At 44.3% G+C, this 11,992-nt stretch overlaps 1 protein-coding gene across 1 annotated transcript; it reads left to right on the top strand.

Annotated features, from left to right (window-relative positions):
- Positions 1-1,765: 1,765 nt before the first annotated feature.
- NPBWR2 (neuropeptides B and W receptor 2) lies at positions 1,766-11,730 on the top strand. The gene is made up of 2 exons (XM_070748774.1): positions 1,766-2,181; positions 9,202-11,730. The coding sequence occupies exon 2, from the start codon at positions 9,551-9,553 to the stop codon at positions 10,559-10,561; it is 1,011 nt and encodes a 336-aa protein (XP_070604875.1). The 5' UTR covers positions 1,766-2,181; positions 9,202-9,550; the 3' UTR covers positions 10,562-11,730.
- The last annotated feature ends 262 nt before the right edge of the window (positions 11,731-11,992 follow it).

The raw sequence follows: 11,992 nt of genomic DNA, 5'->3' as shown, positions 1-11,992 counted from the left end.
CCTGTGGGTTTGGCCATTGTGGAGGATTATCTGATCGTTGTGTTTCGTGACTGCTTTACTGACTTTGACCTTTTGTGTGCTGATTTTTCCCTGCTTTGAAACTAAACCAGAGCAAAGTGTGTTTCACTTTGTGAAAGAAGAAGGACTGTGAATTGCGTCACAGCTGCAAGCTAAGTAGCACAGAACTGATAAGGGGCTTGTACAAATTACCAGTTTGTTTGGAGATGAGTGCTCTTTGCTATCCCAAAAGAGGGCTTGGTTTAAGTGAATTTTCATTATAAAGAACATTGTTTGGAATTTTCAAACGTGTGTGTGTCTGAAATTTGTACCTGTGAATTTTGGGGAGGAGTCTACCAGAGAGCCCGACAGAACACCCTCTAGAATTTGCAAGCCATACCCTTAAAAAAACCAGAACCCTTTGTTCTTTGTATTGGTTTATTTATTTTATGGAGGCTAAAGAAGAGCACACAACAAGGACCAGCTTTTTAAAAGAGGGGCAGGAACTGTCCCAAGTTCTGTTTTAATTTATTAGATTTTAAATTTGTATGCCAACCCTCGTAGCATACTCGTAGCTGTGTTTTGATCAACTCTGCCTTTTGCCAACCACAGAATCATAGAGCCTCTCTTCTCCGTGACAGGTCGTCAAAGTACTGGAACAGGGTGATCATGCCTCCCTTAATGACCACATTTTCCAGAGTATAAGATGCAGCTTCCCCGCCTAAAAGAGGCTTAAAATCTGGGTGCATCTTATATTCTGAATGTAGCCTTTTTGAAGTTATTTTCCCCAGCCCTAACAAAGCATTAACAATCTTTCTGGCTATTCCTGGCTTGCATGCTTTTTTCCGCCCATTGTTAAACACACCAAAGAATGTTTTGTCAGCCTAAACAAGGTCTTCCCTGCTCTTACCTGCCTGCAGGCTTTTCCATTGCTACTCTCTCTGAAGGTTTTTTACAGTCCTAAGTCTTTGCAGGCTTTTTTCCATTGCTGCTCACTCCATTCCATTCCATATTTTCTATGCTATGCTATGCTATGCTATGCTATTCCTATTATTGTTCTATTCCATTCTATTCTATTTTATTCCTATTATTATTCCATTCCATTTCATATTTTTCTTTTTTTTTCTTTTCTTTTCTAGTCTGGTCTATTCTAGTCTATTCTATGCTATGCTATTCTATTCTATTCCTATTATTATTCTATTCCATTTCATATTTTTCTATTCTATTCTATTCTATTTTCTTTTCTACTCTATTCTATTCCTATTATTATTCTATTCCATTTCATATTTTTCTTTTCTATTCTATTCTATTCTATTCTATGCTATGCTATGCTATTCCTATTATTATTCTATTCCATTCTATTCTATTTTATTCCTATTATTATTCCATTCCATTTCATATTTTTCTATTCTATTCTATTCTATTCTATTCTATTTTCTTTTCTTTTCTTTTCTTTTCTTTTCTACTCTACTCTACTCTACTCTACTCTACTCTACTCTATTCTATTCCTATTATTCCATTCCATTCCATTCCATTCTATTCTATTCCATATATGGTAGATAGGATAGACAGAAAAACAGACAGCTATTATAATTGTTTACAGCATACCTCATGGATGGGTGGTTGGGGAGAGAGAGATGATAGATAGCGAAATAGATAGGGAGATGAGAGAGGGGGGAGGGGAAGGGAAGGAGGGAGGGAGGGGGAGAGAGAGAGAGATCATTATTTGCCAGGACGACCGAGTTCATTTAGAGCGCGCCTCCTACACCACCCGGCCACCTCTTAGTAGGAAGGCGCACCGTTAGCCCTGCGGAGCCCCGCTGCCTGCCTTTCCCAGCCCGAGAGGGTTGAGCCTCGGAGAGTCTCAGCGAAGGCGACCCGGCTTGAGACGGGAGAAGGAAGGCAGCCCCGGCGGGAGGAGACGCGTAGTCGCCCGCAGCAGCCCAGCCGGAGACGGCCGCGGGTTCTGGAGCTCCGGGCGGCGGGATGAAGGCGCCGCTGCCCCGCGACTTTCTTCGGCTGGAGCTCTTGTAGAAGGAGGCGGGCGTCTCTCTGGCTGGGCTGGGGGGGCTCTTTGGAGGGGGAGAGAAGGGGGAGGAAAGGGGGGGTCTTGTCCTCCCTCTCGGGGTCCCGTTGAGGAATTTGGCTCGGCGGGGAAGGAGCGGCAGGAGAACTCCGCGATGGGTAAGGCAGAAAAGGGGGTTGGGGATTGGGGGGGGGGGGGGGTGTTAACAACTATCCTCTATCCCCCCTTCTCTCTCCCCCTCTTTCTTTCTTTCTTTCTTTTTTTCTCATTCCCTCTTTCTCTCTCCCTCTCCTTCCTTCCCTCTCTATCTTTATCACACACTCTCTCTCACTCTCTCTCTCTCTTTCTCATTCACTCTCTTCATCTTCCTCTCTCTCTCCTTCCTTCCCTCCCTCTCTATCTTTCTCACACACTCTCTCTCTCACACCCACACTCTCTCTCTTTCTCATTCACTCTCTTCATCTTCCTATCTCTCTCCTTCCTTCCCTCTCTATCTTTCTCACTCTCTCCTTCTTTCCTTTCTTCTTTCTTTCTTTCTCTCTCTCTCCCTCTCTCCCTCTGCTTCCTTCCCTCCCTCTCAATATCTCTCTCTCTCTCTCTTTCTTTCTCCCTCTCTTCCTTTTTCTCTCCCACCCTCTCTCCCTCTCCTTCCTTCCCTCCCTATCTTTCTCACTCTCTCCTTCTTTCTTTCTCACTCTCTCCATCTTTCTTTCTCTCTCCCCCTCTGCTTTCTTCCCTCCCTGTCTTTCTCTCTCTCTCTCTCTTACTTTCTTTCTTTCACACTTTTTCTCTTTCCCTCCCTCCCTCCCCTCTCTCCATCTTTCTTTCTCTCTCTCTCTTTCCTTCTCTCTCTCATTCTCTCACTTTTTCCTCTTTCTCTCCCTCACTCTCTCTCTCTGTGTCTTCCTTCCTTCCTTCCTTCCTTTCTTTCTCACTCTCTACCCTCTCTCTCCCTCTCCTTACTTCTTTCTCTCCCTCCCTCTCCCTTCCCCTTTCTTTCTTTTGACCTTTCTCTCTCTTTTTCTCCTTTATTCCTGCCCTCCCTCCCCCTCTATTTTTCTTCCTGCCCTCCCTCCCCCTCTATTCCCTCTCTCTTCATTTCTTTCTTTCTCTTTCTTTCTTTATCTCCCTCTTTCTCTCCCTTCCTCTCTCTTTCTTCTCCCTTTCTTTCTTTTTTCTTTCTCTCCTTTCTCTTCCTCAGACCCTCTGTCTGTCTGTCTGTCTTTCTCTGTGTGTGTGGGTGTCTCTCTCTCTCTCTCTCTCCCTCTTTCCTTCTTTCTCTCTCTCTGTGTGTCTCTCTCTCCCTCTTTCTTTCTCTCTCTCTCTCTGTGTCTCTCTCTCCCCCTCTTTCTTTCTTTCTCTCTCTCTGTGTGTCTCTCTCTCCCTCTTTCTTTCTCTCTCTCTCTGTGTCTCTCTCTCTCCCTCTTTCTTTCTCTCTCTCTCTCTGTGTCTCTCTCTCTCCTTCTTTCTTTCTCTCTCTCTCTGTGTCTCTCTCTCTCCCTCTTTCTTTCTCTCTCTCTCTCTGTGTCTCTCTCTCTCCTTCTTTCTTTCTCTCTCTCTCTCTGTGTCTCTCTCTCCCCCTCTTTCTTTCTTTCTCTCTCTCTGTGTCTCTCTCTCTCCCTCTTTCTTTCTCTCTCTCTCTGTGTCTCTCTCTCTCCCTCTTTCTTTCTCTCTCTCTCTGTGTCTCTCTCTCTCCTTCTTTCTTTCTCTCTCTCTCTGTGTCTCTCTCTCTCCCTCTTTCTTTCTCTCTCTGTCTCTGTGTCTCTCTCTCTCCTTCTTTCTTTCTCTCTCTCTCTCTGTGTCTCTCTCTCCCCCTCTTTCTTTCTTTCTTTCTCTCTCTCTCTGTCTCTCTCTCTCCCTCTTTCTTTCTCTCTCTCTCTGTGTCTCTCTCTCTCCCTCTTTCTTTCTCTCTCTCTCTCTGTGTCTCTCTCTCTCCTTCTTTCTTTCTCTCTCTCTCTGTCTCTCTCTCTCCCTCTTTCTTTCTTTCTCTCTCTCTCTCTTTCCCTTTCCCGCTTTGGTACTCTGTTCGTCTCAAACCTTCGCTTCCCGATGCAACTATGATGGAATAGATTGCAAAAGCTTGCCATTCCCCCCTGCCCTCATTTTTTTTGTCCCAAACAGGGCACATGACATGGAGGGGGGGGCAGGGTGTGTGTGTGTTTGTGTGTGTGTTGAATCCTACAAGGAAGGTAGCAAGCTTGTCTGGTTTTGATTGTCTCCTTCTCTCTCTTCCTCCCTCCCCACCACTTCCTACCTGGGGTTGAAGGAAAACAGCTGCATTTGGTCTGGAAAGTGGTTCTGTTCTATTCTGGGCTTTAGTACAAAGATGCTTCAGTCTTTATTGTGGGACCCAACTGGGATGCAGGCGGGGGAGATTGATTTGTTTATTTATGTATTTATTTATTTTTTATTGGATTTGTATGCTGCTCCTCTCCGTAGACTTGGGGCGGCTAATAACATTGATAAAAAACAACATGTAACAATCCAATAATAAAACAACTAAAAACCCTTATAATAAAACCAAACATACACACAAACATACCATGCATAACTTGTAATGGCCTAGGGGGAAGGAATATCTTAACTCCCCCATGCCTGGTGGCATAAGTGAGTCTTGAGTAGTTTACGAAAGACAGGGAGGGTGGGGGCAGTTCTAATCTCCGGGGGGAGTTGGTTCCAGAGGGCCGGGGCCGCCACAGAGAAGGCTCTTCCCCTGGGGCTCGCCAAACGACATTGTTTAGTCGACGGGACCCGGAGAAGGCCAACTCTGTGGGACCTTATCGGTCACTGGGATTCGTGCGGTAGCAGGTGGTTCCGGAGGTAATCTGGTCCGATGCCATGTAGGGCTTTAAAGGTCATGACCAACACTTTGAATTGTGACCGGAAACTGGTCGGCAGCCAATTTATTTGTTTTTGGGTGTGGTTTTTTTTTCGTGTATAAAATAATCTTTATTAAGTTTTACAAATCAACTCCCCCAGAGATCAGAACGGCCCCCACCCTCCTTGTCTTTCGCAAATTACTCAAGACCCACCTTTATCGCCAGGCATGGGGGAACTGAGACATCTTCCCCCAGGCTTTTATATTTTATGTTTGGTATGCATGTGTTGTATGGTTTTAATTGCTGGGGTTTTATATATGTTTTATTTCTTAATACAGTATTAGATTTGTTTCACTGTTATATTGTTTCTATTATTGTTGTGAGCCGCCCCAAGTCTTCGGAGAGGGCCGGCATACAAATCTAATAAATAATAATAATAATAATAATAATAATAATAATAATAATAATAAATAGAAAAGATAGCATAAAATAAGTTTACAGTAATTAGGTTATAAATCAATACACTTAGAGCAAATACAATAAACATAACCTAATATTGGAGATATTAAGAATATTAGGAAAAGAAATAAGGAAGGGGAGGGAAGGGAAAAGAGACACCTGTTTGTTTGTTTGTTTCTTTGTTTGTGTTGGAAGGGTCCTTGTAGGTCATCTAGTCCAACCCCCTGCTCAAGCAGGAGTCCCTATACCATCCCAGACAAATACCACCCCACAGATGCTTCCTTGCAACTTCCTGATACAGAGAGAGGGTTTTTTTGGGGGGGGATTAATAATATTATAATAAACACAGTTGGAAGGGGCCTTGGAGGTCTTCTAGTCCAACCCCCTGCTTAGGCAGGAAATCCTACACTACTTCAGACAGATGTTATCCAACATCTTCTTTAAAACTTCCAGTGTTGGAGCATTCACAACCTCTGGAGGCAAGCTGTTCCACAGATGAATTGTTCTAACTGTCAGGAAATTCCTCCTTAGTTCTAAGTTGCTTCTCCCCTTGTTTAGTTTCCACCCATTGCTTCTTGTCCTACCCTCAGGTGCTTTGGAGAATAGGTTGACTCCATCTTCTTTGTGGCAACCCCTGAGATATTGGAACACTGCTATCGTATCTCCCCTGGTCCTTCTTTTCTTTAGACATACCCAATCCCTGCAACTGTTCTTCATATATTTTAGCCTCCAGTCGCCCAATCCTCTTTCTTGCTCTTCTCTGCACACTTTCTAGAGTCTCAACATACTTTTTGCATCATGGTAACCAAAACTGGGTGCAGTATTCCACGTGTGGCCTCACCAAGGCCTTATACTATTTTCTGTATTTTATCTTAGGATGGATACATGTTTATCCAAGGCATGTTTAAATTCAGTTACTGTGGATTTATCTACCACGTCTGCTGGAAGTTTGTTCCAAGGATCTACTACTCTTTCAGTAAAATAGTATTTTCTCATGTTGCTTTTGATCTTTCCCCCAGCTAACTTCAGATTGTGTCCCCTTGTTCTTGTGTTCACTTTCCTATTAAAAACACTTCCCTCCTGGACCTTATTTAACCCTTTGACATATTTAAATGTTTCGATCATGTCCCCCCTTTTCTTTCTGTCCTCCAGACTATACAGATTGAGTTCATGAAGTCTTTCCTGATACGTTTTGTGCTTAAGACCTTCCACCATTCTTGTAGCCTGTCTTTGGACCCGTTCAATTTTGTCAATATCTTTTTGTAGGTGAGGTCTCCAGAACTGAACACCGGGAAGGAATATAACTTCCTGTTATACAAAAGACCTCATGGTCCATCTAGTCTGCCATCTAGTTATACTATTTCCTTAGGTTGGATATGTGTTTATCCCAGGCATGTTTAAATTCAGTTACTGTGGATTTACCATCCACCTCTGCTGGAAGTTTGTTCCAAGCATCTACTACTCTTTCAGTAAAATAATATTTTCTCATGCTGCTTTTGATCTTTCCCCCAACTAACTTCAGATTGTGTCCCCTTGTTCTTATGTTCACTTTCCTATTAAAAACACTTCCCTCCTGGACCTTATTTAACCCTTTAATATATTTAAATGTTTCGATCATGTCCCCCCTTTTCCTTCTGTCCTCCAGACTATACAGATGGAGTTCATTCAGTCTTTCCTGATACGTTTTATGCTTAAGACCTTCCACCATTCTTGTAGCCCATCTTTGGACCCGTATATAATCTTTATTGAAGATAAATGGGGGAGGGGATACAGAAAGCAAGAGGATTATGCAAATATTAGTACAAATCTATATGAATTTAGAGTATTTATTTATTTATTTATTTATTTATTTATTATTTGGATTTGTATGCCGCCCCTCTCCGAAGACTCGGGGCGGCTCACAACAAGTGAAAAAACAATCCAATACAATCCAATTAATTAAAATATTATAAGTTTAAGAAAATCCCCAATACTAACATACACACATACAGGCATACCATATATAACTTCAACGTGCCCAGGGGGAGATATTTAGTTTCCCCATGCCTGACGGCAAAGGTGGGTTTTGAGGAGTTTACGGAAGGCAGGAAGAGTAGGGGCAGTTCTGATCTCCGGGGGGAGTTGGTTCCAGAGGGCCGGTGCCGCCACAGAGAAGGCTCTCCCCCTGGGGCCCGCCAACCGGCATTGTTTAGTTGACGGGACCTTGTTTGTAAAACAAAATATACACTTACATAAGGGAAGAAAATAAAGAGGAAAGGCTAAAGAGAGAGAAAGGAAAAGAGAGAAAAAGTGAGAGAGAGAGAGAAGAAGAAAAATTAAAAATAAAAAAAGAAGAGGAAAGAAAGAAGAAATAAGTTCATCTGTGACTTTATCAAATGTTGTAAATAGTGTTGTTCTCTCTGGGTCCCTCCAGACGCCAACACCAACCAAAAGGAGTATCCAGGCACACTGGTAAAAAGCAAAGGCAGTTTATATAATTCAAAGCAAACACAGGGAACAAAAACTGTTCTTACAGACAGGAACACTATGAAGCTTCACAGAGGGTTCACGAAGGCCAGGCAATAAAACAGGATTCTTGCTGGCAAAAACAACGCTGGAGATAATAAAACCCACGCCTCCCCCAAGTCTTCCAGACTTCTAGGCCACAAGCCAAGATCAGAGACGCCGAGAATCAAAGCAAGGTCACAGGACTCCCAATTGATAACTCTCCACAAGACTGTAAGGGCGGACCTGCCTTTTCAACCCTGCTGAGGAGAACCACACCCAAACCCAGCTGTTGCCAATTCAGGGATGGAAATACCTTTCTAATTGGCCCCGTCTTTGAGCTGCTTGTCGCTGCCTCATGTCTATTATAGCCTGTGCGTCTTCATCCAATGAATCCAGGCTACTAGCTGGGGAGAGCCCCCCCCCCCCCCCAGGGGTCTCAGGCTGCTCTCCCTCCTCCTCTTCCTGACGTTCCTCTCCCCCGTCTGCCTGGTCCTCCCCCTCCTGTTCACTGTCCTCCTCCTCTGGACATGGATCCGGCAGAGATCCAGCCGGTCCCTGAGGAGCCTCAGGCTGAAGCACAACAAGTGTCAACTTATCTGTTGACCCTATTTCTCTACAGCATTTAAGATCTTTACTATCAATATAGATAAAGGCCTTATAAAGTGGTATTAGAGTGGTATTAAAGAGGCAAGGAATTAACCAACTTTCTTTGCAAGCCAGAATCCACTTGAAACCAGCCAGCTAGATCCTTTTCCAGCAATTCTGTGTTTATAACCCTTGCAATCGTTTTCTTTCCCTCCCCTTCTCCTGCTTTGAATGGAATAGAATAGAAGAGAAGAGAACAGAACAGAACAGAACAGAACAGAACAGATAGAATAGAATAGAATTCTTTATTGGCCAAGTGTGATTGCACACACAAGGAATTTGTCTTTGGTGCAGATGCTCTCAGCGTACATAAAACAAAAAGAAACATTTGTCAAGAATCATGAGGTACAACACATAAGGATTGTCATAGGGGTCAAATAAGTAATCAGGAAACAATCAATATTAATAAAAACCTTAAGGATACAAGCAACAAGATACAGTCATAAGTGGGAGGAAAAGGATGGTAGGAATGATGAGAAAAAACTTAGTACTAATAGTAGTTCAGAGTTAGTGAATAGTTGGACAGTGTTGAGGGAATTATTTGTTTAGTAGAGTGATGGCGTTCAGGAAAAAGCTGTTCTTGTGTCTAGTTGTCTTCGTGTGCCGTGCTCTGTAGCGATGTTTTGAGGGTAGGAGTTGAAACAGTTTATGTCCAGGATGCGAGGGGTCAGTCAATATTTTCCCACCCTCTTTTTGACTCGTGCAGTATACAGGTCCTCAATGGAAAGATGCTCTAATCAACTTCCCTGTTGTCTTTTTGCTTTACAGGAATTGACCTGCAAAGTTTAGAATCATAGAAGATTGACGGCAGACAAAGACCTCATGGTCCATCTAGTCTGCCCTTATACTATTTCCTGTATTTTTATCTTAGGATGGATATATGTTTATCCCAGGCATGTCTAAATTCAGTTACTGTGGATTTACCAACCACGTCTGCTGGAAGTTTGTTCCAAGCATCTACTACTCTTTCAGTCAAATAATATTTTCTCACGTCGCTTCTCATCTTTCCCCCAACTAACCGCAGAGGACTTTAAGGAGGACTTTTTTAAAAAAAAACAGCCTTTTCTGGAAAATGGCCACGCCTTTCCTTGTTTGAAGGACAACTAAAGCTCAGGACATGGCAAACGCTTCAGAAGATAGAGAGATGGGTGCCAACACCACCAGCCTTGGAGTGGACGGTGAGTCCTGCTGCCCCGGAAACACGACCGCCGTTAACTTCACATCCCCTGAGTTTCAATCCCCCGATTTCTACGTGGTCCTCCCTGTGATCTACTCGGTGATCTGCGCGGTGGGTTTGACCGGGAACACGGCAGTGATCTATGTGATCCTGAAGGCCCCCAAGATGAAGACCGTCACCAACATCTTCATCCTGAACTTAGCCATCGCCGACGACCTCTTTACTTTGGTCCTGCCCATCAACATCGCCGAACATCTCCTACACTACTGGCCCTTCGGCGAGGTCCTCTGCAAAATCATCCTCTCCATTGACCACTACAACATCTTCTCCAGCATTTATTTCCTGACCGTGATGAGCATCGACCGATACTTGGTGGTGCTGTCGACGGTCCGGTCCAAAAGGATGTCTCACCGAACCTATCGGGCCGCCTGCCTACTCAGTGTCTGTGTTTGGGTCCTGGTCACCCTGATCGTCTTTCCGTTCTTCATCTTCGCCAACATCTACAAGGACGATTTGAACATCACGAGTTGCGGGCTCAATTTCCCCAAACCTGAACAGACCTGGTTCAAAGCCAGCCGGATCTACACGCTCCTGCTGGGCTTCGCCATCCCGGTTTCCACCATCTGCGCCCTTTACACCATGATGTTGTACAACCTGAGGAACATGAGCTTAAACTCCAATGGCAAAGCATTGGACAAAGCCAAAAAGAAAGTCACCATTATGGTCTTTGTGGTCTTAGCGGTCTGTCTCTTCTGCTGGACGCCCTTCCACCTGGCCACCATCGTGGCTTTGACCACGGACCTGCCCCAGACCCCCATGGTCATCGGCGTCTCTTATTTCATCACCAGCCTGAGCTACGCCAATTCGTGCTTTAACCCTTTCCTCTACGCCTTCCTGGATGACAACTTTCAGAAAAGTTTCCGGAAAATGTTAGAATGCAGAGCCGCTTGAAAGCAAAACCTCAGATTCCTGACCGCTGTTGGGTTTAGCCACCCCCACCCGCTTGCAAAGTTTGGGCTTCGGGGTCCATAAAAACACATATATATATACACATACACATACAGTGGTACCTCTACTTACGAACTTAATTAGTTCCATGACCAGGTTCTTAAGTTAAAACGTTTGTAAGAAGAAGCCATTTTTCCCATAGGAATCAAATAATGCATACAATTGGGGAAACCACAGGGAGGGTGGAGGTCCTGTTTCCTCCCAGGAGATTCCCAGAGAGGCCCCACACAGGCTTCTCCCTGCCGTTTCTGGCCCTGTTTCCTCCCAGGAAATTCCCAGAGAGGCCCCACGGAGGCTTCTCCCCACCTTTTCTGGCCCTGTTTCCTTCCAGAAAATTCCTAGAGAGGCCCCACGGAGGCTTCTCCCCACCTTTTCTGGACCTGTTTCCTCCCAGGAGATTCCTAGAGAGGCCCCACAGAGGCTTCTCCCTGCCTTTTCCGGCCGTGTTTCCTCCCAGGAGATTTCTAGGGAGGCCCCATGGAGGCTCCTCCCCACCTTTTCCAGTTACAGTTTTGGAGGGTCGGGTTTGTAAGTTTGTAAAATGGTTCTTGAAAAGAGGCAAAAAAATCTTGAACACCCGGTTCTTATCTAGAAAGGTCGACTTACAACCACAACAGAGCCGTTCAATATCTTCAATATCTTTTTGTAGGCGAGGTCTCCAGAACTGAACATAGTATTCCAAATGTGGTCCGTTGGCTTTGTAGGTCCGAAGGTCGCCAAAGGGGATCGCTTGACCCCGGGACATAAATGAGCCCGTTGCCAAGCCTCTGAATTTTGATCAAGTGGCCACTGGGGGGGAGGGGTGTTGCTGTAACGGCCATAAGTGTGAAACACGGTCCTAAGTCGCTTTTCTCAGCTCTGCAACCGTTGTCAAGTTCGAAAACAGTCCCTAAACAGAGGGTTTTAAGTTAAGGACTACTTGTACATTTCAGTGGGTTTGCCTTGTTTTAAATTACGTGCGGGTAATTTTGCTTTGCTCCAGTGCCTAATAATATATGTAAACCAGGAAGGGCAGAAGGCAAGGTTTTTGTGATGTTATTAATCTTGATCCTCTGCTGCCCCCTGATGGATAAGAACAAAATTGCTCCATGAATAAATAGCATGAAAATAGACTTGGGATTTGTCTTGAGTAACTGGGTCTGGTGAAAGGGGTTCTTATTTATTTACTTATTTATTTATTTTGTCCCATTGTGTGTAGGAAAAAAACTTCTCAGCCTTTCATCCTTACGGCTCCTAAACATCCCAACGGTTGCGTTTTATAGACTGATATCGTAAGCAGTATCATGTTATAATTTCAGGCTAACAATAACAACAATAGAGTTGGAAGGGACCTTGGAGGTCTTCTAGTCCAACCCCCTACTTAGGCAGGAAGCC

The sequence above is a fragment of the Erythrolamprus reginae genome, chromosome 3 (assembly GCF_031021105.1).
Source record: "Erythrolamprus reginae isolate rEryReg1 chromosome 3, rEryReg1.hap1, whole genome shotgun sequence".
Lineage (NCBI taxonomy): Eukaryota > Metazoa > Chordata > Lepidosauria > Squamata > Dipsadidae > Erythrolamprus > Erythrolamprus reginae.
This window is presented reverse-complemented; position numbering and strand designations above follow the sequence as displayed.

Bases quoted from the DNA above. Each gene is read 5' to 3' on its own strand.
- NPBWR2 (XM_070748774.1), top strand. From the start codon at position 9,551: ATGGCAAACGCTTCAGAAGATAGAGAGATGGGTGCCAACACCACCAGC.